The sequence below is a fragment of the Zea mays genome, chromosome 5 (genome assembly GCF_902167145.1).
Source record: "Zea mays cultivar B73 chromosome 5, Zm-B73-REFERENCE-NAM-5.0, whole genome shotgun sequence".
In the NCBI taxonomy this organism is placed as follows: Eukaryota; Viridiplantae; Streptophyta; class Magnoliopsida; order Poales; family Poaceae; genus Zea; species Zea mays.
Window position 1 is genome coordinate 143,921,168 of NC_050100.1, and position 27,442 is coordinate 143,948,609.

General features: G+C 44.1%; 1 protein-coding gene and 1 pseudogene across 2 annotated transcripts; both read left to right on the plus strand.

The window, feature by feature from the left end:
- The first annotated feature begins 5,892 nt into the window (after positions 1-5,892).
- Positions 5,893-10,514, plus strand: LOC103626977 (uncharacterized; annotated as a pseudogene).
- Positions 10,515-17,421: 6,907 nt separating this feature from the next.
- On the plus strand, positions 17,422-25,773 carry LOC100192599 (Rhodanese-like domain-containing protein 4 chloroplastic). Of its 2 annotated transcripts, none has more exons than XM_008682832.3 (9): positions 17,422-18,239; positions 19,332-19,434; positions 19,527-19,592; positions 19,731-19,805; positions 19,884-19,958; positions 20,537-20,617; positions 24,807-24,980; positions 25,072-25,254; positions 25,347-25,773. In XM_008682832.3, exons 1-9 carry the CDS (start codon positions 17,644-17,646, stop codon positions 25,392-25,394), a joined length of 1,401 nt encoding a protein of 466 aa, XP_008681054.1. In that variant the 5' UTR covers positions 17,422-17,643; the 3' UTR covers positions 25,395-25,773.
- Positions 25,774-27,442: the final 1,669 nt, after the last annotated feature.

Below are 27,442 nucleotides of genomic sequence, written 5' to 3' on the forward strand. Positions count from 1 at the left end.
TCTGCGTTTTCGCAAAGTCTGCACTAATATTGTGCGCTCTTTTGGTTGAATATAGCCTTTATTTAAGGCAATCTGTCTCTTTCCCTTTCGCATAAACAACCAGGCATTCATTATGTCTTTGAACAGCTACTATCGAACCCATGAACACACTTGATCAGCCATCCGCTTCAGCGCCGGCACATGCGTCGCGTTATGCGATTTCGTTGTCCTCTCAGCAGGTTCGTCAAAAGCGGCCAGGTTAGTGGCTGTCAACCTTTTCATGCTGCTTATATCTACTACATCTCTATGTGCATACTAAGATGCGTGTCCACGCCGTTTGTAGGCGACAAGTCCTTACTCGACTTTCCTACAGCGGTTGCCACCGCTAACAGACACCACCGCAAACAGAGGATGTGTCGTACGGTTGCGTCTGCTGAACGAACATGTGCAAACAACGGTTTTCCCCTATCGTGTATGTTTTCAAAATAATCTTTAGGTTTCGTGCGTGGTGCGCGTAAACAAAATTATATGAATTTATGCTCGACTTCCTACTTATAGTTAGCGCGGATGCATCCTCACCGCCTCTTGAACGATCGTACGTCGAGCTGCTTAAAGGTGCTTGTGTGCCACCTGGATTATTTTCTCTACATACTTCTAAAGTTGTCCATACAACATTTACACATCTTTGCCTATAGAGACCTACAAAGATCGCTCATACTATGGTGGCCCATCAGACGAGTGCCCACATTGTGGCGCCGTTTTCTGGTTTTAGGAACGAGTCAAAAGTCTGTCTGCTGTTTCGCAGCGCAGGCTTGTGTACAATCTTTGTTGCAGAGGAGGTAAGATTGTTTTGGAGCCTTACAAATGTCCACCGGCACCCTTATGTGACCTACTGCGATTTGATGGTGATAGTCGTGCAAGAAGGTTTCTTAGGCAAATCCGCTCATACAATTCCCTTTTCGCGTTTACCTCACTAGGTGCTGTCGTTGATCGATCGATAAATAACGGTACTGCACCTTATGTTTTCAAAATCAATGGCGTCGTACACCATCGCATTGGCTCGCTATTGCCCAGTCATGGATTGCGCCCACAATTTGCGCAGCTTTACATATATGACACTGAACATGAGGTGCAAAATAGGTCGGGCATGTTTGAGAATGAAGCTGATGTCCATGATCGTCCGGATCCAGAGGTGGCCCGTTTATTACTTAACATGCTAGATGAGCATAACAAGCTGGTCGCGGCATTTCGCTTTGCTAAAGAACGTTTACACGAAGAGGGCGACCAAAAGGTGACGTTGCGGTTGTTAGGCTGTAACACACGTCATGACGCACAATACAACTTACCAGCCAATGGTGAGCTCGCTGCTATAATAGTGGGTGATTGCTTATCTTCACAATACAAGTATGATGTCCTCGTGCACGCTAGAGACGGTGGCCTCAAACATGTTTCGTGCTTGCACCCGTCGTACATGGCCTTGCAGTACCCGCTGCTTTTCCCTTACGGTGATCGTGGATATCATCTTGGAATAAAATACGCTGACGTGGGAGAAGGTGATGTCGCATGCCGCAAGTATGTTACGATGCTTGAATTTGTTAGACATCGTTCACACTATAGGCTCAACGAACCGAACCCATTCACTTGCTATGGTAGGCTAAGCAACCAGCTAGCTGTCGATGCGTATTCTACGATTGAGGCGTCTCGGTTGCAGTTCATAGCGGACCACCAAAAAGAATTGCGTTGTGAATCCGTACAGGGAATAACCGATGCCATTGGCAAGGGTCTCACCAGTGCTGACTCGGTTGGGGCAAGAGTTATTGTGCCTGCATCTTTTACGGGCGGCCGAAGGTACCATGTGATGAACTACCAGGACGCGATGGCCATCTGCAGAGTATACGGCCCACCAGATCTCTTCGTCACCTTCACATGCAACCCTAAATGGAAGGAGATAGTCGATGCCCTTCGCTTCGATCCTGGCCAGCAGCCATGCGATCGTTCCGATATCGTTGTAAGGGTGTTCCATATGAAGGTCGATGAATTCATAGCAGACATTAGAGAAAATAAAATTTTTGGTCCCATCCGCGCTGGTGAGCTTCATTTTAGCTTGACACATTGAGTGGTTCCTTAGTATTTCTTTGCATGCTCTCACCTATAGTCTGTCCTATGCAGTGATTTACACCGTAGAATTCCAAAAAAGGGGCCTACCACACATACACTGTCTTCTATGGCTGCTTCGTGGTCGTTCAGAGACAGAAGCCTGTGCCATTGACGCTTTCATATGTGCTGAGATACCTGACGTTGTCATTGACCCCTTGGGCTATGCTCTCGTTGATGAATTCATGATACATGGTCCATGCGGTGATTACAACAGGCGGTGTCCATGCATGAAAAATGACAGATGCTCTAAGAAATTCCCTAAGACGTACCAAGACGAGACTGTCATCGACGCTTTTGGCTATACCCTTTACAGAAGACGAAACAACTGCCGGTTCGTAGTAAAAGGTGGAATAAAATTGGACAATAGGAGTGTAGTGTCGTACAACATGCATCTGCTTAAAAAATACAATGCACATATTAATGTCGAGTGGTGTAACAAAACACACATGATCAAGTACTTGTTTAAATATGTTACCAAGGGAAGTGATCGAGCCAAGATATATTTTGAGTTGACTGCGAACACAGCTAATGCATCTCCAGGTCCTCAAATAGCCCCGCCAAATGAGATCCGCGAATACATAGATGCCAGATACCTATCAACATGTGAGGCTCTATGGCGAATCTTCGAATTCGACATTCACTTTAGAATTCCTTCCGTGGAACGCCTGGCGGTACACTTACCTGGAAAAAACATTGTACAATACGAGCCTGGGACAGACCTACAAGCGCTGCTTTTGAGCCGTGCAGCGAAGAAGACAATGTTAACTGAATGGTTTCAAATAAACTTGAAATATGTTGATGCACGTCACCTCACTTATTGTGATTTCCCAAAAGAGTGGTCGTGGGACATTTCTACTAGGTGTTGGCGAAGAAGGAGGTTGACGTCTGCCAAGATTGGTCGCATGTACTACGTGCACCCAACAACTGGGGAGCTATACTATCTACGCATGCTCTTGATGTTTGTTTCCGGTGCAACGAGCTTCGTTGATGTAAGGACCTTCCAGGATACTGTGTACGAGACGTTCAGAGAGGCGTGCGAAGCATGTGGTTTGCTCGAAGGCGACAACGAGTGGAACCTTCTATTTGATGAGGCAGTAGTGTCTGCCTCATCATTTCAGCTTCGGCAGCTGTTCGTTACCATTGTCGTTCATTGTCCTGTTTGCAATGTTCGTGCTTTGTTTGACAAATATTGGATCTACTTCACCGATGACATACACCATGGACTTAGAGAAGCCCTCGGCAACCCGCGCTACACAGCTCCACATGAACAACTCCTTACGTTGCTTTTGAGGAAACTAGCAGACACGTTTGCTAATAGTGGTGCCAACATAGTTGATTATGACCTGCCAATCTTATTGGCCTATGGTGACGAAGAGTTTGGCAACCGGCTGATAAACGACGAACTGAGGTCTGAACCAGTGCTATTGCGTGCCCATGCCGCCGTTGCTGTCTCGCAGTTGAATGCTGACCAACGGTTCATTTTCGAAAAGCTGACTGAATCTGCGCTGGCTTGCTCGCCGGGCATATTTTTCGTATGTGGGCATGGTGGGACGGGTAAAACTTTCTTGTGGAACGCTATACTCACACATTTGAGGTCCCGACAAAAAATTGTGCTTGCTGTGGCCTCCTCTGGCGTGGCTTCGCTGCTATTACCAAAAGGCCGTACTGCTCATTCACGTTTCAAAATACCATTTGATCTAGATGAGAGAGGTGTATGTGGTGTCAAGAGAGGTACCATGCTGTCTGAACTTATACAACGGACTTCTCTTGTCATATGGGATGAGGCGCCGATGACCCATAGGCATTGCTTTGAGGCCCTAGACAGGACTATGCGTGATATTCTTTCAGAACATAGAGTGGAAAATGCGAACATCCCATTTGGTGGCAAACCTATTGTGCTTGGAGGAGACTTTCGCCAGATTCTACCCGTGGTGCGCAAAGGCTCACGATCTGCCATAGTGAACGCATCGATTACCAGCTCACCGTTGTTGCAGCATGCAACTGTTTTGAAACTACGAACAAATATGAGGCTCTCCAACCCGTCTTTACATGGGAAGGAACGCGCGGACTTGGAACAATTTAGCAAATGGGTCTTAGATATCGGCGATGGTGCTTTGCCAGCCATGACAAGAGGAGACGAGTCCGAACCTACATGGGTTACGATTCCTGAAGATTTATTGATACGCACAGATGGTGATGCTGCTGCGACCCTCATATCCGAGGTCTACCCAGATTTGTTAGAGAGATATATGGACCCTACATACCTAGCTACACGTGCCATTGTATGTCCTAATAACCTTACGGCTAATAAAATAAACAATTACATTGTCTCAATGCTCCCTGGACATGGTGTTCAATGCCTTAGTTGCGACACGATCTCAAAGGTGTCTGAACGCATACCTGATTTTGACATGTTGTATCCTACTGAGTTCCTAAACTCTATTAATGCAGCAAATTTCCCTTGCCACAAACTTGTGCTAAAAAAGGCGTAACTGTCATGCTGCTACGTAACTTGAACCAGACTGCGGGGCTCTGTAACGGAACAAGGATGCTTGTAACTGAGATCGGCCATCGTATTCTTAAATGCGTAGTACTAACGCCCTCCGGAGTCGGAGAAGAGGTTTTCATACCGAGGATTGCGCTTAACACTACCGACGCCAAATGGCCCTTCACATTGCAAAGAAGACAGTTTCCAGTACGGATATGCTATGCCATGACGATTAATAAGAGCCAGGGTCAGACCCTCTCAATGGTTGGCCTCTACCTTGACAGACCTGTGTTTACGCATGGCCAGCTTTACGTCGCTGTTTCAAGGGTTACATCTAGAAGCGGTCTTAGAATTTTGATTGAAAATCCTGATGGTTCTTGCGGATCACAGACTCGAAACGTTGTTTACCGGGAAGTGCTGCGGGCCGTAGATGCGGACCCCCTGCAGACTTCTTAGTGCATTATCGACTCAGACTTGTACATAACCAATATGTAAAATAAAAATGTGTATACCAGCAACGCGTTTAGTTATCGTACCTATTCTGTTGTACAACTGCTTCCCCACCAAAACAAATTTTTTGGCTCATATACCGTTCGTCTAGCAGCCGACCGGCATGCAAGCACTAGGTGTGGCAAGTTTACAAAGGGGAATCGTTATGTCTCGATGCTCCAGTAGATCTTGTCATACAACATCCGTGGTAGATGCCTACTCAATGATATTGGACTAACTTTACCTGACATGTTTCTCCTATCCTAAATAATTTTTTGGGTGGCCATACTGCCCTTATCAACATCAAGTGTAATGTTTGTTGGTTGCTTATTTCGCTGGAAATGACTGACCACTGTTTCTTTACTGCAGATGGGGGACATACTCATTCCTAGCCTTATGGTTGGAGACTGCTCTCACAGCCTGTGTGTGCGTGTCTCTAGGCTTTGGGAATTCCTTGATCCTCAGGATGACAGTAGGCTCCTGCATACTGATCTTGTTTTGCTTGATGAAGAGGTACATGCATCTTTATACTGGTCTAATACTTGTGCATGCATAATAACCATCAGCTCATACAACATGATATACAATTTTCTATGCAATTCTTGCGTGTTGTTTAAAATGTTTCCTCCTTTTGTTAGGGAAACAGCATACATGCCCAGGTCTATCCTCCGTTATGCCAACAGTTCAGTGCGTTGCTTGATGAGGGAGGGGCATACAACCTGAAGTATTTCTTAGTGAGGAAAGCTAACAGATTCTACAAACCGGTTGAAAACTACAACATGATCAGCTTTACAAAGTGGACTACGGTTGAGGTTGTCCTCCAGATCCCCCCTGCTTTTCCGGTTTGCACATATAATCTCACTCCCATAGAACAGCTGCAACCGCGCGTGGACTACAAGGAATATTTCACGGGTAACCTTCTAGACATAGTGGTTTCCATGTTACAAGTAGCATGAATACAGTACTAATGCCCTCACCGTTTCTATTGTAGATGTGCTTGGTGTTGTCAGTGTGATCTCCCATGTTTCGTCGCTGCGCACAAGGGGATGACAGGCTGAGGTTATGAAGAGAACAGTCACTATAAGCAATGCAAGGTATCGTTTGCATTCCTATCCTGCTATACATTCCTTTTGGGTGCCGCACACGTGTATGTTGCACAATTTTGTTTGCACGAAAATAGCAATGAACCCGTGAACAGCCTCAACCTAAACCACAGATTATCATCCGTGTGGGGGCTGCCACTTCTTATTCTCCACGCTAGCAAAATTGTAGATACGCTCAAGGGAATAGCTGAAGGGTAGATGCACCTAGACAGGAAGAACACCATTAGATCACGCGGGGGTCAATCTGCGTCCAAAAACTCAGCAGGAATATGTCCACAAATCATGCAAGGGTTATGCTACAAACAGGTTGGCCATAGTGAGAAATAAAAAATGCCATCTTCCTTGTAAAGGAAAACTGGTTTTAAACTACTTATGTCTTCAGTTGACCATACTTCATTGCAATGTACCTTAGAAAAGATCATTTTCCCTGCTCGGCCAATCCTCCATGTCTAATATTATCTATTGCTCATATAGAAGATTACTAGACAATTTCATCTGCCATCGGCCATTTAAACAAGCAGCTATTTTGAGGCCTAGCATTTAGTGGTTTACGTACTTCGCACATAATTGGCAGTATGAAATAGCGCTCTAGACGCACTGTTTACGGCTTTTGTTTCTTTGCAATGTCCACAACTAACACAATGCAATGAACAGTTTATTTGTAAACTCGCTGTTCTTCACTCTGACAGGGATACTGGGCCAACCGTTGATGTTGTGCTTTGGGGCGAGCGGGCCACAACTTTCCCAGCTGAACAGATCCACAGGGACAGTGGATCCTCACCACAGATCATAATATTTGTAGGCACTCTCGTGAGGAGTTACGCTGGTAAGTCTACTACATCCCTTTTATTGCACTGCTAATACGCATGAGCGTCTAAAAGGTTCCATTGTGTTTTAGATAATGTGTCTTTATCGGGTGGATCGTCATGCAAGTGGTACATAAACGCACCGGTCCCAGAAGTAAACGCTCTCAGAGCTAGGTAACTTACTCATCCTAGGTTTTCAGACATACAATTTTCCGTCATCTTTCTCACCAAATCTGATTGGTGCCATTCGTAAACTGACATGGGTAAGCAGTGCTGAAACCAAACACCAACCTGTCATTTGGGATCAGGGGAAAGCAGCTGCTGAGGGTGCAGTAATTGCAGTGCCTGAACATAGGAAACTCAAGGATATTAAGTACCTCCATCCTTTTGAAAATAAGGTACCACTACTCGGCTAAACCTTTCAATCCTAAGTTTTATCACAGGTTCATAGCTGTTCACTTCAGTTACATTGTTTACAGAAGAAGGAATGGCTTGTCATCGTAAAGATCCTCAAGATTGATAGATCATGGTGGTACAACGCATGCAAAAAATGCCTTAGGACAACCAAACCACACGGTGACACATACAAGTGCACCAATAGTTCTTGTGACAGCATTAGATCGCCTACCCCAAGGTCAGCTCTTATACGTCTCTCCCTGTTTTTGTTAAGGACCTGCTAGACACCTTCTATTTAGATCTAAAAATGTTAGCTCATACGCGTTCTAAATTAAGCACGCTGTAAGCATGATAGACACAGACCAGGTTTACCCCTTTCAGTTGCATATTGCAATTTGGAGGTGAATACTAGAAAAGAAGTAAAAATCACCGTACGCATTTCGTATTTGGCTTTGATTCTTGAACCCATCAGTAATAGCAGTACAGAGATTCATAACTACCCAGCTGATGTCAGGGATGTAAATATGCCCTAGAATTTCGTTTGAGGTATGCACAGCATTAGAGCAGGGGCAATAGCCCTGTGCAAGGGTTTGCTTACCAATCAGGTAGATAGTAGATATGGCTGCTTGAGTTCCAACTACAGCAAGAAGAGTTGCTATGATGGAGGTTGTCCAGTATATGGCTTATACAGTTAGAGTATCTTAACTTTGGTGAAGTTTAGTGCGCAACGCATTAGCATTCCGTACATCTGTAAGATAAACATATGCCAGTCTGTGCATAGTGTGCTTGTTCTGGTAATATAACTAAAAGAAAAGTCGTTAAAACAAACTATGGCAACTAAAGGAGACATTTAGTGTCTAGGACAAAATTTAGATCTAAATTGAACTAAGGGTTTCGCCGTCTACAGATTTCATGGTTTGTGATGTCTGGCTATCGAACCACTCTGTGCAGGTACAAGATATCCCTCACCGCTGAAGACGATACTGACACCGTCGAGTTTATCTTCTTTGGACGAATGGCGCAGCGCCTCATTAAAAAAATGTGGACACCTTCATCTCGACTAATCCACCCAGTTTCATTCCAAAAGAGATTACAAATCTACTGGAAAAGTCTTTCGAGTGGAATGTTAGCTTCACCGAAAGCACAATTATTTATAGCAATGTTTCCTTCCAAGTGAATGCTATAAACGCAGAAATGGATGGTGGCAACATACTTCCAACTACACTGTCCTCACAGCCATCGTCGACCATACTTTCTCAAGGTACATCTTATCATATCTGTTTAGTAGAGCTATGTACGTTAGTTTATGCCAAGTTAGAAATGAAACTAATGGTTTGTTTCCTTTACTTGTTTCTTTCCGTTTCGTTCTACCTGTATATGATGGGTCACCTAAAGCTGAAACGACACAGCCTGCAAAGTGTGCTGAATAGACACAAACTGGCACTCTGCTGTCTGCTCACCTGAAACTAGGCAGCTTCCTAAAAAAGAGTATTAAACAATTGGCTGAACCTACACTGATTGATATTAAACTGGTCAAATTGAGTAATGATTAGTGCATATGGAAACAGAACTAAACTCATACACTGTAAACATGCTGCACAAACTACACCAGAAATTCAACATATGCTAAAAAGAGGCTAATATGCGTCATGTGTCCAGAACACCATATGTTGCGCACATGTTGCACACAAAACTGGTGTATATCTCGGAAAATTGCTTGAAGCAACCACAATATTATACCTCAGGTAGATATTCAGAATATGTTCCACCCATATTAAAGACTCAACCACATTACACTGGAAGGGGCCATACCAGCGTTTAGGCCGTAATATTAGAGTTTAAAGGCATTTTTTCCATCTACAGAACAAGCATTTCCGCCTTCTGACTTAGTAGGTTTCTTTTTGAGTACAACTCTTTTCACTGCACCCTATCCCCCATCAACTGCAACTCTTGTGGCTCTAACCTGTTTTTTGTCTGGCTGCTAACTCCGCGGTAGGACAAGGATCAGGTGTCACACAGAACAGGGGGGCTTCCTTCATCCGCGAGCCGTCACTGACACCAGAGAGTCACAAAGTTTCATCTATCGCCAAGGTTCATTGTTGTACTCAGTAGAACAAAACAGCTACCTACAATATAAAACATCGTTCTCCTTCTGCATACACTAAGAAATAAGCCCTAGATATGTCTTTTCATTGCAGTGTGACATACAGACAGCCCCACATCAGGGAGACAATCTGCTCCAAGGAACAGAAATTGTCACTTCTCCGCCTAACATGCAGGCGCCATCAGGAGCTGCTTACAGCGTGCTAGATGGGTCTACAAACAAGGCTCACAAAAGTGTTACTGGAAAAAGGTTAGTTTCATGCCAAGCAATCTACCTAGACTGTTATTCCCGTACCATCTCATCACTTTTGCATGCATGCCATGGGGCCAAACTTTTCATAGGGCTCGGACATCACCATCCAACAAGGTTGCCAAGAAACTTTTTAGAGATGAAGACACAGGAGATGACGATGTTGCTGGTTCTGGAGACGTTGATGCTGAGTAGCGGTATGTCCAATTCTGCCCTACAACTTCATAACATATATGCTTCCAGGTGTTCCAATTGCATGTAATATAAGGCAATTGGTACTACGCAAATCAAAAGCCCAATGATCAGCAATAACTACTTTTACCTAACTAAAACACTGTGATGCATAGGAACGACATTCAAAGCAAGCTGACAGGTCATCAGATATCTCAAACAAGCATTCTAAAGCTAACAACAGGTCCATATGCGGTTGATTGAACTAATATATAAATAAAAGAGAAAATGGTGTAACCTTCTACCGATATAGGTGAAATAGAAATTAGCAAGTTTTCGGAAAAAAGGTCAATAGGCTAAAACATCAGCAAGTCAAAAAAACGATAGTCAAGTGGTTTCGAATGGATTACCTTCATAGACCTCTTCAGTCGAGATCTACGGGAAAAAAGTAGACATTATATTTGAGATTGTAATGTTTGCCAAAACTTGTTAATTGATTGATACCCTTTTTTAGTTGCAGTGCTTTTGGACATGAGCGCCACCAGCTATGGAGACCCGCTTTTGGGAACTGAAGATCGCTTTTGGGAACTAGCCCAGTTCATCTAGGTTACTCTTAGAACTTGCCCCCCTGCTGTGCAGGGAGTATGGTTTTATGCTTGTAAGATATGAGCAGCGCTATGCTGTGTGCTTGACTGTAAGTTATGTCTTTTGGTGCTTCTAGGGTAGTAGCTGGTCGTAGCTATGATATGCGCGCAATCTTGCGAGGACCATACTCGCGATATGTAAAGCATGCCTATGTAGTCTAGGCCTGAACAAGACATTGCTTCCCTTGGTACTTCTACTATTTCTCTTTGTCGTTCTGTGCTACTACCAGCCATCTATTTGTCGTTCTACTCCCTTTAACATGTAACTATTAGGTGGTAACCAATCAGACGCGTCCATTTCAAGGTTTTCCTTAGTTTCCATTGAAATTTATCTATTACCCCGGTTATCTGCTAACCAAACAATGAAGTTCTGCATATAATGGTCAGAGGCTATGGTATTTATCTTATAGTACAGGAAATACACAGCGAAGCAGCTCCTATGTTCCATTGAAGAAAGGAGGCAATTCAATTCTGAATGATAAGAAAAATACCAAGGTATGTCGTGTAACCCATCCTTGAATTTCAGATTGCCTTTATTTGTCATGAATATTATTTTCCTTGTTTTCATGTTTGAGCCAGATTCAGCAATGTCGTAGCATAGGTAGGTGTGACTCTTCTGTTGAGGTGGAACTTTGATCGAGATGTGGCATGGTCTCGCTCTTATCTTGTCTACCCAATTTATGAATTGACAGACATGGATACGTTTGTTTGCCATGCCATGTCGTTCCTCTTCCACTTCCACATTCTACATGTTTCTTTAGCTAATTAGGTCAGCTTAGGAGATGTTCATTACCGAACCTCCTTCAACCCACATTGCTTGGCTCACACTTTCTGTGGGTACCATATGGTAGTAGGGTAGTGCAGTTTCCATTTTGCCACCTTGTTTATGCATCTGTCTATTCAGGCTTTGGTAAAAGTTGTGTTCATTGCCTTTTTGCCTTTTCTTCGGGGATTTACCGGGAGATATGCCTGTATGATTGTCCACATGATTAGACTGTGGTGCCCCTGGCCTGATCAATCGATTTGCCTCTTGATGTTATGCATCTCAGGGCAGCACACAGCAACCACTGTAGCCATTGTGCTCGGGGGAGCCGTAGGCCTGGGATTCGTGGTCATCTGCTTGTTTTTCGCCAGGAGCCTGGTCAAGAAAAAGGATGGTGGTGGGTTAGTGGAAACACGAGCACGAGCAGCACCATGGCTCTCTTCTTTGGGCTGCCACAATTCTGCAGCTCCCACTGCTGTTTGTTCCACCAGCTGTGGACGAAGACATTGTGGGGGCATGGTATGGCATTTTGATGGTATGGTTGTGTATTTTGTTTCTTCAAGGTGGTGAGTGGAATACAGAGGGGGTGTTTTTGGCTCTTCTTCCTCTGGCCATGTGAGGGTGTCATCCCCCCCATGATGGCAGAGAGAGGAAAAGAGGTGGCAAGCTGCTGTTCAGGAAAGAAGCTGTCCACTTCTAGGGCTATTTTGAATCTCAGCTGAAATTGGTAGACGAGCTTGGGGCTGTCGTCTTAGCCTCTCCTGCTTAGGGTTCTAGGAGTACATTGATTCTCTTGTATTTTTTTGACCCCCGCCAAATGAAAAATACCTGTTCGGTCTAGGTTGAACGTACTTAGTCTCTTGTTTAAGGTTGCAGGAGCGGGTTGGGTGTCTATTTGGTTGGTCTGTTATGCAAAACGAACCACCAGATGCTCTGGAACCAGATTTTAACTCTAGGGTTTGGTAGTAGCTGGTGCTACCGCCACTGGTTAACTGGTCGCTAGCCTTTCTGTATGGACATTGCTGACCTGGTAACCGCACAGCTGTGCTGTGCAGCTATTCTCTTCGTTTGACCTGTTGCGGCTATTCGTCGTACGTTCCTGAATGCTTGCCTGAAAATTGTCTGCTCTAGCGACCAGCGGGAACGTGTCAAACTTTTGTGATGGCTACGGCATGCTGCATTGTCGGATACACCTCTTCTGACAGGGCAGGTTTGTCTATAAATTGCCTTAACTTGGTTGTCTATAATTGTCAGTTCAGCATGTCAAAATCAAAGGAACATTGTCTTCTGGATATGTTCGTTGGAATTTCTGTGTTCAATGCCTTTGTGTTGCTTACAGTATCAATTTCTGTGTCAGAGCATTGGCTGAGGTTAAAATCAGGTACAATTTCTCGGATTACTCATTTACAGTATCATATTCTGCACTGGAATATTCTCCGCTCGATATTCTCACTAATTCCTGTGTTGCTTTGGTGCTGGAACAGACTGTACACCCAGTTAGATAGACTGAGCAGGGTCTTGGTCCTGGAGCACTGCACGAGGATCACATCAGCACGGTTAGTGAAATCCACATCTCCTAAATGATTCCAGTTTACGCTTATTATTATTAAAGGTTCAATTTGGCGTGCAACTGTCTTTGATTTGGTGCTCTGATTTCTTCTACGCTATATGAAAATGTTTGTGTTGCCATAAGCTTTCTTTTATACGAGTCATGTACCATTGATTCAGATTATCTATAACTGTTCCAAAAACATATAGTAATATCTTGATCATTGATTTCTAAAGACAGGGCAGCATACGGGGCGTGTTCGGCAGGCTGCAAGCCGACACTGTTGCAGCTGTTTGGACTGCTGCAGCTGCAATCCATAGAGAGAAAAATACTGTAGAAGCCGCAGCCGCAGCCGGATTGCAGCCGCAGCAAGCCGCAGCGAACAAGCCAACGGATGTTTGCCACACAATATAATTAAGATTATTGTCCCAGCTGCAACGATGTGGCCATCGGATCTCTCGAATGGTCAACGCCCTCCTCAGTTCGCACGCCCGGCGATGCCCATCGACCGGGACGCGGCGATGGATTTAGTAGCGGTTTTTCTGGCCGCGTCCATAATCGGATGATGGTGTTATCTATTCGCGCGCGGTCTGATGAGGCCTTGCTTGTTCACATCGACCTGAATGCCATCACTGCATCTTCTTATATTTTTTTTTAGTCTGGTCATGTGCATGGTCGGGTTGGTTGTGTACATACCATGCACCCGTGCATCACGTACGTTGGTAAAAATATTTGTACTTTAGGGTGATAGAATGCAATTACTGATTGTAGTTTGACTGCTCATGAACTGTGTTGTTTTACCAAACAAATTGAAAGATAAACCAAATCTTATATTGCAAGCCATGTCCTACAAAAAGATGAAAACAATGGTACATAATTTACTAGAGTATATTTTCTTGGTCCTTCCTCCTTTTGTCGGTTCATATGGAGTACACCCAGAAATAAGTGTACATAGTCTTTTTGATACATCAATGTTAGTCTTTTTAAATTATTAAATTATGAAACTACTAAATACTAAACGCTTTAAGTTTTTCAAAAGTTTGAACAGGATATACATATAGTGTTATCGGTGAGAACCACCAAATCTTTGATCTAGCAGGTGACAGTGGAAGGCTCATTATTCTGACTGACCAAGACAGCGAGAAGCAGTTCTGACAGTGGTTCTGACGAGGATGAACCAGAAGATGTAATTTATTTGTGGATTTATATGTTGCACTTGTTTCTTGATTCATGCACCTTTGATAGCTGTTCTTTCTCAAACATAATTTTTTCGTAAAAATAGGAAGAATCCAGTGGCAGTTCTGATTCTTAGTCCGAGGATGAGGTAGCCACCTTAGTACCTTACTACAATCAAACTCCATTGCTTCGACCGATCATTGCTTTGTTGCTCTGCTGTTTTGTGAGAGATTGAATCCTTGAAGCACTAATTATGCTGAATGATTTATCAAATCCTCTACTGAATTTTAATATGGCATGACCAAATATTCATCCCTTTTTACCTCAGGGATAGGGCGCCCGAAGGGGCGCCGTCTGTTCTAGTTTCCTTAGAACTACTCTATCCGAAGGATGTGCAGGCGCAGCGGGGAGCCGGATGTTTCAATCGTGCATGAGGATTATGAGTCAAGCTAAAAATGCAGGGATCGACATAGCATCGGTGGTCACTATAGGTATACATTTGGGCCGGGCCAGAAGGGCCGGTCCAAAGCACGGAAAAAAAACACGGCTCAGGCACGACACGACACGAAATATTTTAGTGCCGGGCCGGCACGGCCCGATATATCGGGTCGGGTTTGGACCGAGGTCGCGGCGCATGGGCGGGCACGAGCACGGCCCGTTTAAGGCAAGCACGAAATGGCCCATATAAAGGCACGAAAAGGCTCATATATTTATTAAAATCACACTTCATTCGACACTTTCATGTACTTGATAAAGAACACAAAGCTAGAGATAATGTTAGCTAGATGTTTTTTGTAGCTTTGAATTAGAGTATGTGATGTAATTTTATTTTTGTTATGAACATTAGATAATGAACTCAACTTACGAACTTTATATAGAGCTGACTATACTCTTTTTCTTTCTAACAAAATGATTTATAAACGTGGTAGTCATTGCATAGCTCTGGTAACTTAATACAAATATTAAGTTTGCTTTGGTCAAATTTATTTGTCTTATCTTTTATTTGTTTTATTAAGTTTGTCTTGAATTTCGGGCTCTGATGTGAATTTCGGGTCCTGATGTGAATTTCGGGCCCAAAACTGAATTTCAGGCCAAAAAATGAATTTCGGGCCCTAATGTGAATTTCGGGATTTTATAATTTTGGGCCGCCCGAAATGAGCCCGACACGTTTAAGCAATTACGGGCCGGGCCGTGGGCCGAGGGCTAGGCCCGTGGGCCGGCCCGGCACGGCCCGAAATTCAAACGGGTCAGGCTGGCCCAAAATTCAAACAATACGGGCCTTTTCGGGCTTTGGGCCGGGCCGGGCCGGGTGGCCCGAATGTACACCTATAATGGTCACCATACGTAAAGGAGGGCATTTGAGTTATCCGTGTCCTATGTATATTGAAACTTTGAATTATGTAAACCTTTATATTATATAAATCATTTATATAAACTTATAAGTCACTATTGTAAAGTTGTATTGCTTTGTGTTTCATTTGAATTATATTTTCTAATATTTACTATATTAAAGCATCAGTTTCAAAAGTCGTCCTCCGTCATATTTTTATAATTAACCTCTCACATTTATTTTAAGTTAACCCGCTGCATCGCTCGATAACCTCCACGTCCAGCCCGTTAGTCGTCATTTGGTTAAATTAGCGTAAAAATGTTAAAAAGTGGTGTAGAAGATAGGGTTCAAACCCACGCCCTAATGAAAGAAGGGTGGGAGATACTAGATGAAGCCGTCTAATCAATAGAACGTCATGGTCAAGTGTTTTTAATATTGAATATAAATTGTACATATGTATATACTATTTTTTGCAAAATAAAAAATATAATCGTGCCAGGCCGGGTCAGCACTATGGGCCGAGGCTACGGCTCAAGCACGACACAACACTCGTTCCAGGCTGGCCCAGACACTATTAAATAGGTCGTGCCCTGAGTCGGCCCGCCAGACACGACTCATTTAGCCATTTATACCTCCGCACGATAATAATGGTCCTCGCCTTAGTTGCCGCCACCTTTTTCGCCAACCTGCTTCTTTTCTCTCTCCCATCATACCTTCGCCTCCGCGCCACCCATTCTCACAAGAGGGCATGGAAGTAGGCGCCTCCTCCCCATATTCGTCCGACACCAGTCCCAATATCAACCTGCGCAGTGGCTATTGCACGTGCACGAGGATGTTTTACAGCATACACGCACCATCGTTTTCGTCATTGTTGGGCGTCCCGTTCATCTTCTAGGCCTTTGCTCTGTTCTTCCTCCCCAACCTGCTGCCCCCGCCCATAGTTACAGCCGCGAGCCGACCGGCGCTCGTCGACGTGAGTACAGGCGAGTCGGTCTTGCTCCTGGCTTTTTTCTTCGTGCGTGCCACCGAGGAGGACACAGTGGCGCCGGCCACGCTTAGGTTATATTGTCGATGAGGAGTTCAGATCTGAGATATTGGACAACCAAGGCTCATAGCGTGGCAGCAGTCGACATATATTACGGAGTTCGTGGTGGTGTTATGTCGCCTCGGCGGGTCTAGGGCTGGGAAGGCACTCGTATTTTCTCACCCTTTTCGGACTGACGCCTGGTGCGGGTGCCTCTCGGTTTAAAGCTGCTTCGGTTAGGCTTCTTTCTCCGCTTGCGTGCTTTCTCCCTATATGTATCTAGCGGTATACTACATATATCGACTCCAGATGCCCAGGACTTCGTCGTGCCCTTCTTCGGCAACGAATATGTATGACTGCCTCTTCCCTTCCCTTTCTGTTCTACGAAACCTTGGAAGTGGGGGAGATGAGGGATGGGGTCCCTGATTTGCTGCCTATAGTTTTCGTTCGATGGCTCGGCATCGCATGTCTACATGACCTTTCCCTTACCATGATATTGACTCGGTTAATCAAATAAAAAAATATTATGCGGAGAGCGGAGACAACCAATAAAATTTTTTGACATCTTTTTGATGGATATTTTTGTGAGCCGTCGCAACGCACGGGCAACCGACTAGTTGCATATTAATTTTGTTGAACAAGTTATATGCGAAACTATTATTATTTATTGTGCAGCATAAATTATACCCATCACAAATAAATCCTATCAAAAGTTTAGTTTTTTCCAAAATTAGTTATCACTTTTAGGTAAAAACAACAAAAATCTTCGAAAAAGTTGGATTTTTGCTCGAAAAAACAGGATTTTTGGCCGAAAATATGAAATTCGTTTTTGCTAAATTTGAAAATCCGCCTCGGTTGGAAAAAATGAAATTTGCTTAAAAACTCGTTTTCGATGAGCTTAAAAAATAACGAAAAGTTTAACCCTGGTACACACTAGCATCGCTGTTTTTTCCATCAAAAAAGCGCCGTCCCATTCCCATCTCAGTCCGGAGAAATTTCCAGCCTCTCGCGCACACGGCCGCCGGCTCTGATCTCTTTATCCACGTGGCCCCCTCCCAGTGGGCACCTCACCACCACCTGTCGACCTCCTCATCCCCAGCGGTGCGGTGCCCCCCGGCCCCTCCCCAGTGCCACTGTCTCGTCGGCTCGTCGCTCCGTAGACCCCGCGCCTCCGCCTCCCCGCCACTCGCCGGAGGCTGCCGCCATCGTTATGCCATGGCCGTCATCCTCTCCTCCGCGGCGCCAACGATACTGACTCGTCCCACGCGCCCTCGGAGGCAGCCGAGGAGCGGCCTCCGCGGGGGCCTCGCGCGCCTCTCAGCTGCGCTCGGCCTCGCGCACGCGGGCGCCGGCGCCGGCGCCGCACTCGCCGCGCCGCTCTCCTACGAGGAGATGCTGCGCCTCTCGTCCGACTCCGGCGGTGATGTTGGCGGGTTCGCGCTCCCGGAGCTCGGCCTCGACGGGCTCGTTGACTTCGTCAACGATAACCCTCTCGTCGTCGCGGCAGGCGTCGCGGCCATCGCAGTGCCGCTTCTCCTTGCGCAGCTTCTCGGCGGAGGCGGCAGCTCCAAGCCCTACTCCGTCCTGTCCGCCAAGGCGGCCTACCAGCGGCTGCTCGAGGAGCCCGACGCGCAGCTCGTCGACATCAGGCCGCTCAAGGATGCACGAGAGGCCGGCACGCCTGATCTCAAGGAGGCTAAGAAGAAGGCTGCTGCCGTACCTTACAACGGGGAGGACAAAAACGGATTCTTGAAAAAGTTGACACTAAAGTTCAAGGACCCGGAGAACACCACGCTGATCATCCTTGACAAGTGAGAACATCAGATCCTGGTTAATAACTGCAATGTACTTTGTTCTGTGTAGATACTTCTAGTTATTTCCCAGTTGGATTAATTAACTCCTTATCACAATTTGAAGAAACCAATTTTTCTGCATTTCATTCAAAACAGCATGCCAACGAATAGCTATGGTATTAACTGTTTCAAGTCCTCTGCATTGTCACTTCTGATTAGTGACTACTAGTCTATGGTAATGAGTCCATATCAAATTTGAAGAACCAATCCTGCAGAGTAGGTACAGGCTCTCATGGTGTGTCAAAATTTCAAAAAATAAATTAACTTGAAATTTAGTCTGTTTTCGTTTTTTAGGATCAAAGATGAAATCCTCCTAATTATGAAAATTTTGACTGCCACGGAATCAGCACATAGTTGATTTTTCTTAACTATCATAAAATCATTTTGCTGGTATAGCAATGCAAAAGAAAGTTATTTGTGAAAAAATCATCCTTCAAATGTGGAAAGCTGAATAGTTCTCATGTAATAAGAGCAGCTCCAAAAAACTCTTTATATTCTTTATAATTGATAGGAATATAGATTTTGGTAAAAAATACCCTCCAACAGTTTCTTTAAATGGTTACTTAAATGTAGCCATCTTCTATCTTGGACTTCTCGCTAGCCAAAGATAGAAAACAAGAATGACTCTCTAGAGTGCAAACAAGATATAGAAAAGTTGGTGGTGAGTAGAAAGATATAGAAAGAGATTTTTATGCGAATGACTTTCTAAATGATAATTTAGAGAGCGAAATTTAGAAAGACTCTTAGAGATGTTGTATGTATTCTAGATATGACTTGAACAAACTGATTTGTTGGATTGGGATTATAGCAAGTAAATAGTTACTGCAGTTATGTATACCTCTTAAAGAGTATACATGTGAATTACGTGGAGAGTTAATAATTAGATACTTGTCCTTGAAAAGACTAGCACTAATGATACCTCTGTCTCAAAAAGAAGACTGTGCCTGTATTTTTCTATTAAATTGGATACATGTTGGCTTCTCATTCTTCCATCACTAATGCAGTGTCACAATATTTTCTGAACATTTATATGAATATTGTGGAAGTCAGATTTGATGGGAACTCCGAACTAGTTGCTGAGCTTGTGACAGCCAATGGTTACAAAGCTGCTTTTGCAGTGAAGGATGGTGCAGAAGGAAGCCGAGGATGGAAGGTATTTGATGCTTTAGGTGGCTTGTGTTTGCTGCCATATAACAACTTTATCCACTCAACAAAATTTCACCATTTGCTAGTGCCTCACTGCAGAGCAGTAACCTTCCCTGGAAGGCTCCGCCAAAAGGATTCAGCTTTGACTTGGGCGAATTATTTGGGGTAAGTTGTCATCTTCACCTTTTTCTTCGTTACTCTGTTTGAAATGTATTATGCAGATTATAGGGGTTCAATGTATTGATTTTAATAACTTTTATTGTTGTGGCTGTTGAATGCTGAATATGCTTAGTAAACTTACAGGATGGTTCAGATGGTTTGCCTGTGACAATTGGTCTCGCTGCAGCTACTGGTTTGGGAGTACTTGCCTACACAGAGGTAATAGCATTTGGAGTGTTTCTTTTCTTCTGGTATTGTTTTTTTTTACATACAGATCATGTGTGATCCATCCTGCAGATTGAAACTTTGCTACAGTTTTTGGGGTCAGCTGCTGTTGTTCAGCTAGTGGTAACCAAACTCTTGTATGCCGAGGTACATATTTCTTTCCCAGCCAGACTTCAGTGGGTCTATTCTTAAACCTATGTCAGGGGGGAGCAGGAGCGGAGACAAGGGGGGCGGGCAAGAGCCTAGCCCCCCTGAGGATGATTAGTATATTCTACAGCTACTACTCATTAGTTGTAGTAATCCTAAAAATTATAGATAAAATAACGCCTCAATTAAGATAAAAAAAGTATAGTTAAAAATAAAATACATCTTTCTATTGTGTTTTTCTCAAGTTATATTTTTTATAGTATAATTCCACGTGAGTAGCTAAAGTAAATATAATGTGAATCATTCGTTTTATGAACAATGTCTCATTTTATTTCAAAGTAAACAATTAGCATTTATTGAAAAAAAAATTAAAGATGATTTATAGTTTTTTAAGCCAAAATCAAGTTTACTATTTTTAAACCCATATTAATGTTTGACATTGTTGACACTTATGGACTGGCCCTCCTATATCTGAATTCTAGCTCTGCCTATGGAGGGAGGTCCTTGCCTCTGATTGAGGTTTGAATAAAATATTGTTTGCAATAATGAGACCTTACATCTATTTATTATGCTCACAGGATCGACAAAAGACACTTAAACAGATCGATGAGTTCTTTAACAAGAAGGTTGCTCCGAAGGAGCTTATTGACGAAATAAAGGTAGTTGGCTATAATATTGAGCAGTTATTATTAAATATTGGAATCTTATATTTTCACATACATCCATGTTCACTTCTTCGTATTTGAGGGGGGGGGAGCTTCCGTAGGTTTATCACTCCCAGACTCCACTAATGTGGGAGCCTCAGGCCCTCGGTCTGTCTGGTATTATATTAAGAAGAGACCGAAACATGGTCCCTATCGAGAAAATCTCCGAACCCTGGCCCCCACCACTAGCGGCTCATCACCGCCCACTCTGTAGCCCAACCGAAGGGTGGCGCGCAGGACGTAACCCGGGAGCGGGTGGGGCACAGTGAGGGGATTTTTTTACCAAGTCTAAATTTCGCCCCCGAGGGGATCAAACCCAGGACCTGGAGGTGCTACTCGGAAGCCTTCTCCATTACGCTAGAGTCCCTTTCGCTCTCCAAGAGTTTATGGCTACGCATAAATGAGTTATCTGAAGATTACTAGGAGTGGCATACCATTGAAAACGGAATCTGCAGAGTATAAACCAATTGTAGATTATGTACTCTTATGGTCTAATAAATTTATAGCAATTATAATTTTAAGTGCGTGCTGAGCTGGTGACCTTGGTTGCCTGATGATAGATTTGGAATGCATATCCAGTTTTATCCAGTGCCACTATAGTCCCTTTCTCAAATATGATTTTTTATTGATGATTTGTACTAATTTTGCTTAGTGTTGCTTTTAGACCCATGCTAGTTATTTTATTATTATTTTTTATCCCACCTCTTTGTGAAAAGAGAAAATCCGTGTTTTTTCGGAAATACAAAAAAAATAATAGTCACTTAAATTTGTCCATACTTTGGAGTTTTATTACAAACAAAGTAAAACCTATTTAGATTTCAATATGTTCTTTTATTTTGAGCTATTTCATGTTTTGTCATATATTCCTTAGCCAAATGTGATGTATTCCTATTGGTACTTTTTTAAGGATTAATTAGTTGTGTGCTATTATACTTTTTCTGGTTTTGATATATGCCATTGAACTTTTTTCACTGGTAACGTTGCCATTGAACTTCTTAGATTTGAAATATGTTGTTTTATAAAGTTTTTACTGAATTATGTCTATGCATTTTTGTACGCCTGTACATTTCCCACCGGCTGCCATACACCGCTAAAAATCGATCGGTTTGCCTTTGAAATTCAAAAAATTCAAATCACCGGTTTACCGCTAAAAACCACCGGTAAACCGCTATTTTCGATCGGTTTTTGATGTCTCTTGGCTGTTTTAAATTTTTAACTGGTTTGTATTCACAAATTCAAATAAATTGGTTTTCAGATATTTCTCGGCGGTAAACGGTATTTTTTGCCGATTTTTTTATCAGTTTTTAAAAAATTTGTTCAAAATTTATTTTAAAAAAACAAATCACCGGTTTCCTGCCAAAAACCGTTGATTTTGTTTTTCTTGGGTAGGATGGACAATACAAATATAGGCATACCTGCCGATGGACGTGATTCAGTGAAATCAGTATAAAATGACGTATTCCAAATCTAAGAAGTTTAATGGCAACAATACCAGCCAAAAAAGTTCAATGGCATATATCAAAACCAGAAAAATTATAGTGACGCACAACTAATTAACCTTTTTTTAAACCTAATAGCAGGAGCTCTATCTCTCAATTAAGAAGAATTGAATTGACCTTGTTTTAAGGAAAAACCGGGCCCAAAACCTACGCAGAGTGCACGGCGGAGGAACCAATGGAGACAACGGCAGCCACACACACAATGCCCATCCAGAGTCATCGTTGCCGAGCTCAATACGAGGGACGAGTGGCTCCGACTTCCCAAGACGGGCTGCACACGGCCAAAGGAACTCGACGACGCCTAGACCCAAACATCGACACATAAGGTGGAAGACCGCGGTGTGCCATTGTTAGTAGCCTCAACACACCTTATGTGAGGCAGCTCCGGTTCTTCACCAACGAGCTTGGAGCCACAACGCCAAGCACCAGGAGCAAGCAGACGCCCGGAGCGCCAAGGGCCCAAGCAACAGCGGGCGGTTGGATTGGGACATAAACACGCGCCGCACAACCCTTGAACCAACTAGAACAACAAAAACCGGTTGGTTGGATTGGGACATCAACACATGCCACACAACACTTTTGCTCTACTCAGCTCACACCTCGTCGGCGGTCCATATAGCCTGGCTCAAGTCATAATTGCCGAGCTTAGCACCCAGGTTTAGTAGCTCTGACTTCCTGCACCAGACCACAAACCAACTCCTACAAACAAAACCAACAACACCCGGAAGAGTTCACTGGGTGTCATCATTGCCGAGCCAAGTCGCACCTCATCAACATAGCAGCTCCGACTTCGCGCAGCACACATCACCAAGTGAGTCGGACGGCGCGATCCTCCAGAACGAGACTTCCAAGGGATGGTGCGACGTATGGCGTCGCCGTTGCCTAACCCGAAGGTCAGGGTTTACGCCCCGGAAGATAACACACTATGCAAAGGGATAGGGACATGTCAATAGACGCTTCCAAGGAAGTAAACGGCGCCCCACGGTGTCGTCATCATCGGCCCGGAGAGCGGACAAAGCTTTCGCCACCGCCACCCGTCCCGATTAACACGATTGAGGAGCTATTCCTGTGGGGCAGTGATTGTAGCCTTCGACGAGAAGCCTGTCGAACGGCCACCAACGCCCACCACCGGCACGTCCGATAGCCTCAACCCTCGCTTGTACGCCCTGAAGAGGTAGCCAGGTCCTGCCGGTCACGCCACCATGTTGTCACTGGAGAACCATTGCTCGGCCACCAACAGCTGCGCAACTACCAGGCCACCAACAACAGCAGAGCAGGCCGCCATCAGTCGTGCCACCACGGCACCACCCACAAGACAGAGAAATCCAAGCCGACGTGGTATGCCCTCCACCTCGCACAACACTGTGACCGCCAACGAGCGTAGCCACCACGAGGGTCTCACCCCTACCACCAAGAGATGTCTGTCATGCTACTACTACGGTACTACTACTACCTGCGACGTCGGCCAGCAGCGAGTAGCCAGCGAGGGCCAGTGGGCAACACGCTGGGAACCCGGCGGCAACCAGCGTGCGACCCCTGGAGCTCCTCCCTGAGCCTCCAGGAGCAGCCGTCCTAGATCCGCGCAAGAGGGCCGCAACGGCCAGCCACGACGATGATCAAGTCGGACCGCCAACAGCTGCTGCTCCGCGAGCATCATCTCCATCGTCTCGCGCCTCCACATGTGATGCCCACACGAGCGCACGGCTCCGCCAGGTCACCAAAACCACGCCCCGGCCACGAGTTCCCTCCCCTCATGGATCTAGGCGCTCGCGATGCCAACTAGGCGGATCCCTCCCCTCGTGGATCTAGGCGCTCGCAATGCCTCACCGCCACCGTCCTAGGGGCCCGCATGGGCATGTCAACCAGCCCCTCTGGCAGCGGCGAGACGGAGAGAAGGGGGGGGGGGCAGTGGGGCGGCGGTGGCTAGGGTGCCGCTAGAATCGCCCACGCGGGGGAGTGATGCGGGGGGTCTCTGGTTATAGAGGTGGGGTCTTAGAGCATCTCCAAGAGCTTCCCAGAAGTCTCTCCTAAATCAATTTTTTTGGAAAAAACACAAAAACGTGTCTCCAACAGTTCCCCTAAAACGCTCCCAATTTTTTCATAGCCCTTAAAACTCCCTCATTTGTAGCTACAAATGAGGGGGGTTTTGGGCTCCCCAGAAACAATATGCCGCTTTAAGGGATCTGTTGGAGAAAGGATTAAAATCTACCCCACTAATTTTTTAGATGCCCCTTAAAACTGATTTTGAGGAGTTATTTTTTCTAGGGAGCTCTTGGAGATGCTCTTATTCCTATTGGTACGGAGTAATATGTATATTGTGTAATTAAAATGGCCTTTATATGGTATTGAACATTTCCCACAATAATTTGTAATCTTTCCATGAATTGTTTTCCTATATGTGGTATTATTAATTGGCAGTGCTCCTAGACACTGCACATCCATTTCCTGTGAAATTACTAAAAGATTGCCGGGAACCTCCAGTGGCAATGGGACTGTTACCGGTGAAATTCTATGAGAATTATTGTTTTCGAAGTAACTCCTTTCTGGACTTTTTTGCCAGCCAACATTGTTTTCCATAGAAAATGGTTTTTGAATATTCATGGCAAAAATTTATGGTTTACGAAATTCCTTCATTTCATCTACAGGAAATCGGGCAGGCTCTACTACCTTTACCTGGCGATGCTAAAAGCCAACCAGCACTAGCAACAGCGACTCAAGTTGCTGCCACACAAACAGCTGCACCAGCAGAGGACGCTACCGCAGAAGCCACCACGGAATCAGATCCTGCAACGCCAACACCTCTTTCACCTTATACAAATGTCAGCGTAAACATTATATTTATAACCACTGCACAAGTGAGCCTGAATGCCCATGTCACACTCATTACTCTGCAATTGGAATTCCATGCAGTACCCAGATCTCAAGCCGCCATCAACCCCTACGCCACCGTCAGTGGAGTCTGAAGTCGAGACGAAGGCTAGCAGCACCGTGACTGAAGGACCAGCAGTGGTCAATTCTGCACCTATAGCAGACGCTGCCACGGGATCATCTCCTGCCACTACTAGGCCCAGACCTCAGTCACCATACCCTAATGTCAGTGTAAACCTGAAACTTCTTAGCCATCTGCGTAAAAACACCGTTTGCATCAGGTTATGCTCATCATTCTTTCTTTGATCTGTATGCAGTATCCAGATTTCAAGCCACCATCCTCGCCTTCACCGTCAGCACCTTAATTTGGCAAGAGTACAAGAAACCGGGTCTAGAGGATATTAAAGAAGTTGAGTTGTTCATATGGAGCCGGCATCTCACTAGAGGTGTATGTTGTACTATGAGCGTGACAGTGTGGCTAAGTCACTGTGGCGAGTTTTCTGCAGCAGTAAATATATGATGTAATGTTCATTAGTTATCAATGTGCTATGATTTTCTTTTTGTTGTCTTATTTTCGATACATGTAAATGTCGAATAACTAGCCGTGAGAATTGAGAGTTCAAGCCTATAGAGCTTGATATGTTTGATCAAAGTAAATGTATCTTCTTAAAAACATGAAAGTCAGGTGCTTTCTTTTTTTATCCTCTATAAAAAGCACAAAGTGATGGTGATGGTTTTCTGTAAGGATCTTCTATGCAGTAGTTTAAGTGTGCATTTACTGTGTGCTAGATATTATAATGTACAGATAGCCTTTCTTTTTTAGTGAAGTTAGAGGAGTATGTCATTAGGTGCTTCATAAAATCGTGGAGCTAGAATTGTGAATGTACAGAAGATATTTACATAAATCATTTTATTTTTTTTATTTATATTAAAAATATTTTTAAAAACTATTTAAATTTATATTATAAACTATAGCTCCGTGCTAACGTTGTAACCTAGAACAGTTCCAAACATATTCTTATTTTGAATCAAATTTACATATAATCCAGTTATTAGAAAACAATTATTAATAGCTGTAGGAAACGGGTGACGCCTAAGAGGGGGGTGAATTAGGACTTTTAAAACTTTTACTAAACTAGGCCACAATTAAATCCCTAGAGCAAAACCTATGCAATTAATCAAAACTAGAATGTGCAAACTAGGTTTTGTCTAAGTGTTGCTATCTCTACCGCAAAGGCTAAGTTTCAATCTACACTAAATAAGTATGACTACAAGATTGAAACTTAAATGCTTAATATAAATGCGGAATATAAAGAGCTAAGTAGAGAAGCAAACTCTCGTGGATGACGCCGCTATTTTTACCGAGGTATCCGGAACCGCGCAAGGTCCCGACTAATCCTCGTTGGTGCCCCTACGCAAAGGGAAGCCCACGCGAGGGCCAAGCACCACGGTCGAGTAACTCCGTAGAGAGCCGCGGGCCTTCTCCACACGCAAGTGGTGCTCCGCTTCCGGCTCCTCTCGGACGCTCCCCGCCGTCTCCACTATCGAGCTTCCGGCCGAAACGCCGCGGGCCTCGTTCCCTCCGGTACACGGTGAACAAATAACATATAGAATTTGCTATATAGAATTTGCTATATAGAATTTTTTGGTCTTCTTTTTTCGATTGTGAACAAATAACATATAGAATTTGCTATATAAATTTATATTCTTGTTTTTAGCATTGAGGCTATTAATCTTCACAAAAAATAAACATTAAATTTGTTCTAGATATTTTTAAATAATTGATATAAAATTCGGATGTCTATCCGAATGCGGATTCGGATGTTTTTCACCTTTTTTGTTGTAGGGAGAAAATAATATACATAAAAAAGTATACAAAAAAGTTATTTAAATACTTCATAATATTCTTCATAACATTGCCAAAAATTAGCTTTAAATTATATGTATATCTATACTAAAATATTAGATTTGTGATACAAATCGGATGTTTTAGGAACATCCCTAACGGTGGCGGCCGTGACACAAACGCGGTTGTCACGGTCTCGCAAGACTCTCGCCCCACTCGGTACAATTACAACGACTCACGCAAGAGCCGAGGGGTTATGTGGTTTTACAAAACTCACTCAACTAACTAGGGTTCACCTAGAGCAAGCGCTAACGCGGTCTAACTAACCTAAGCACTTCGCAAAGCACCTACGCTAATCACCGAGTGATTCTATTAAGCACTTGGGTGTTTGAGCACTTGGAAATATGCACTATGTGTCTTGGTATGTTGCTTGGGCTCTCACACTTGAGAATGGCCGGTTGGGGTGGTATTTATAGCCTCCACACCCCAAACTAGCCGTTGGACAGAAAGCAGCAGCTTTCTGTCGTCGGGTGCATCGGACAGTCCGGTGCACCACCGGACATCTAC

Coding starts and splice junctions, on each gene's coding strand:
- LOC100192599 (XM_008682832.3), top strand. CDS start 17,644: ATGGCCGTCATCCTCTCCTCCGCGGCGCCAACGATACTGACTCGTCCC. Junction 19,435..19,526: donor AAGGAAGCCGAGGATGGAAG/GTATTTGATGCT, acceptor GCCTCACTGCAG/AGCAGTAACCTTCCCTGGAA. Junction 20,618..24,806: donor AGCTTATTGACGAAATAAAG/GTAGTTGGCTAT, acceptor TTTCATCTACAG/GAAATCGGGCAGGCTCTACT.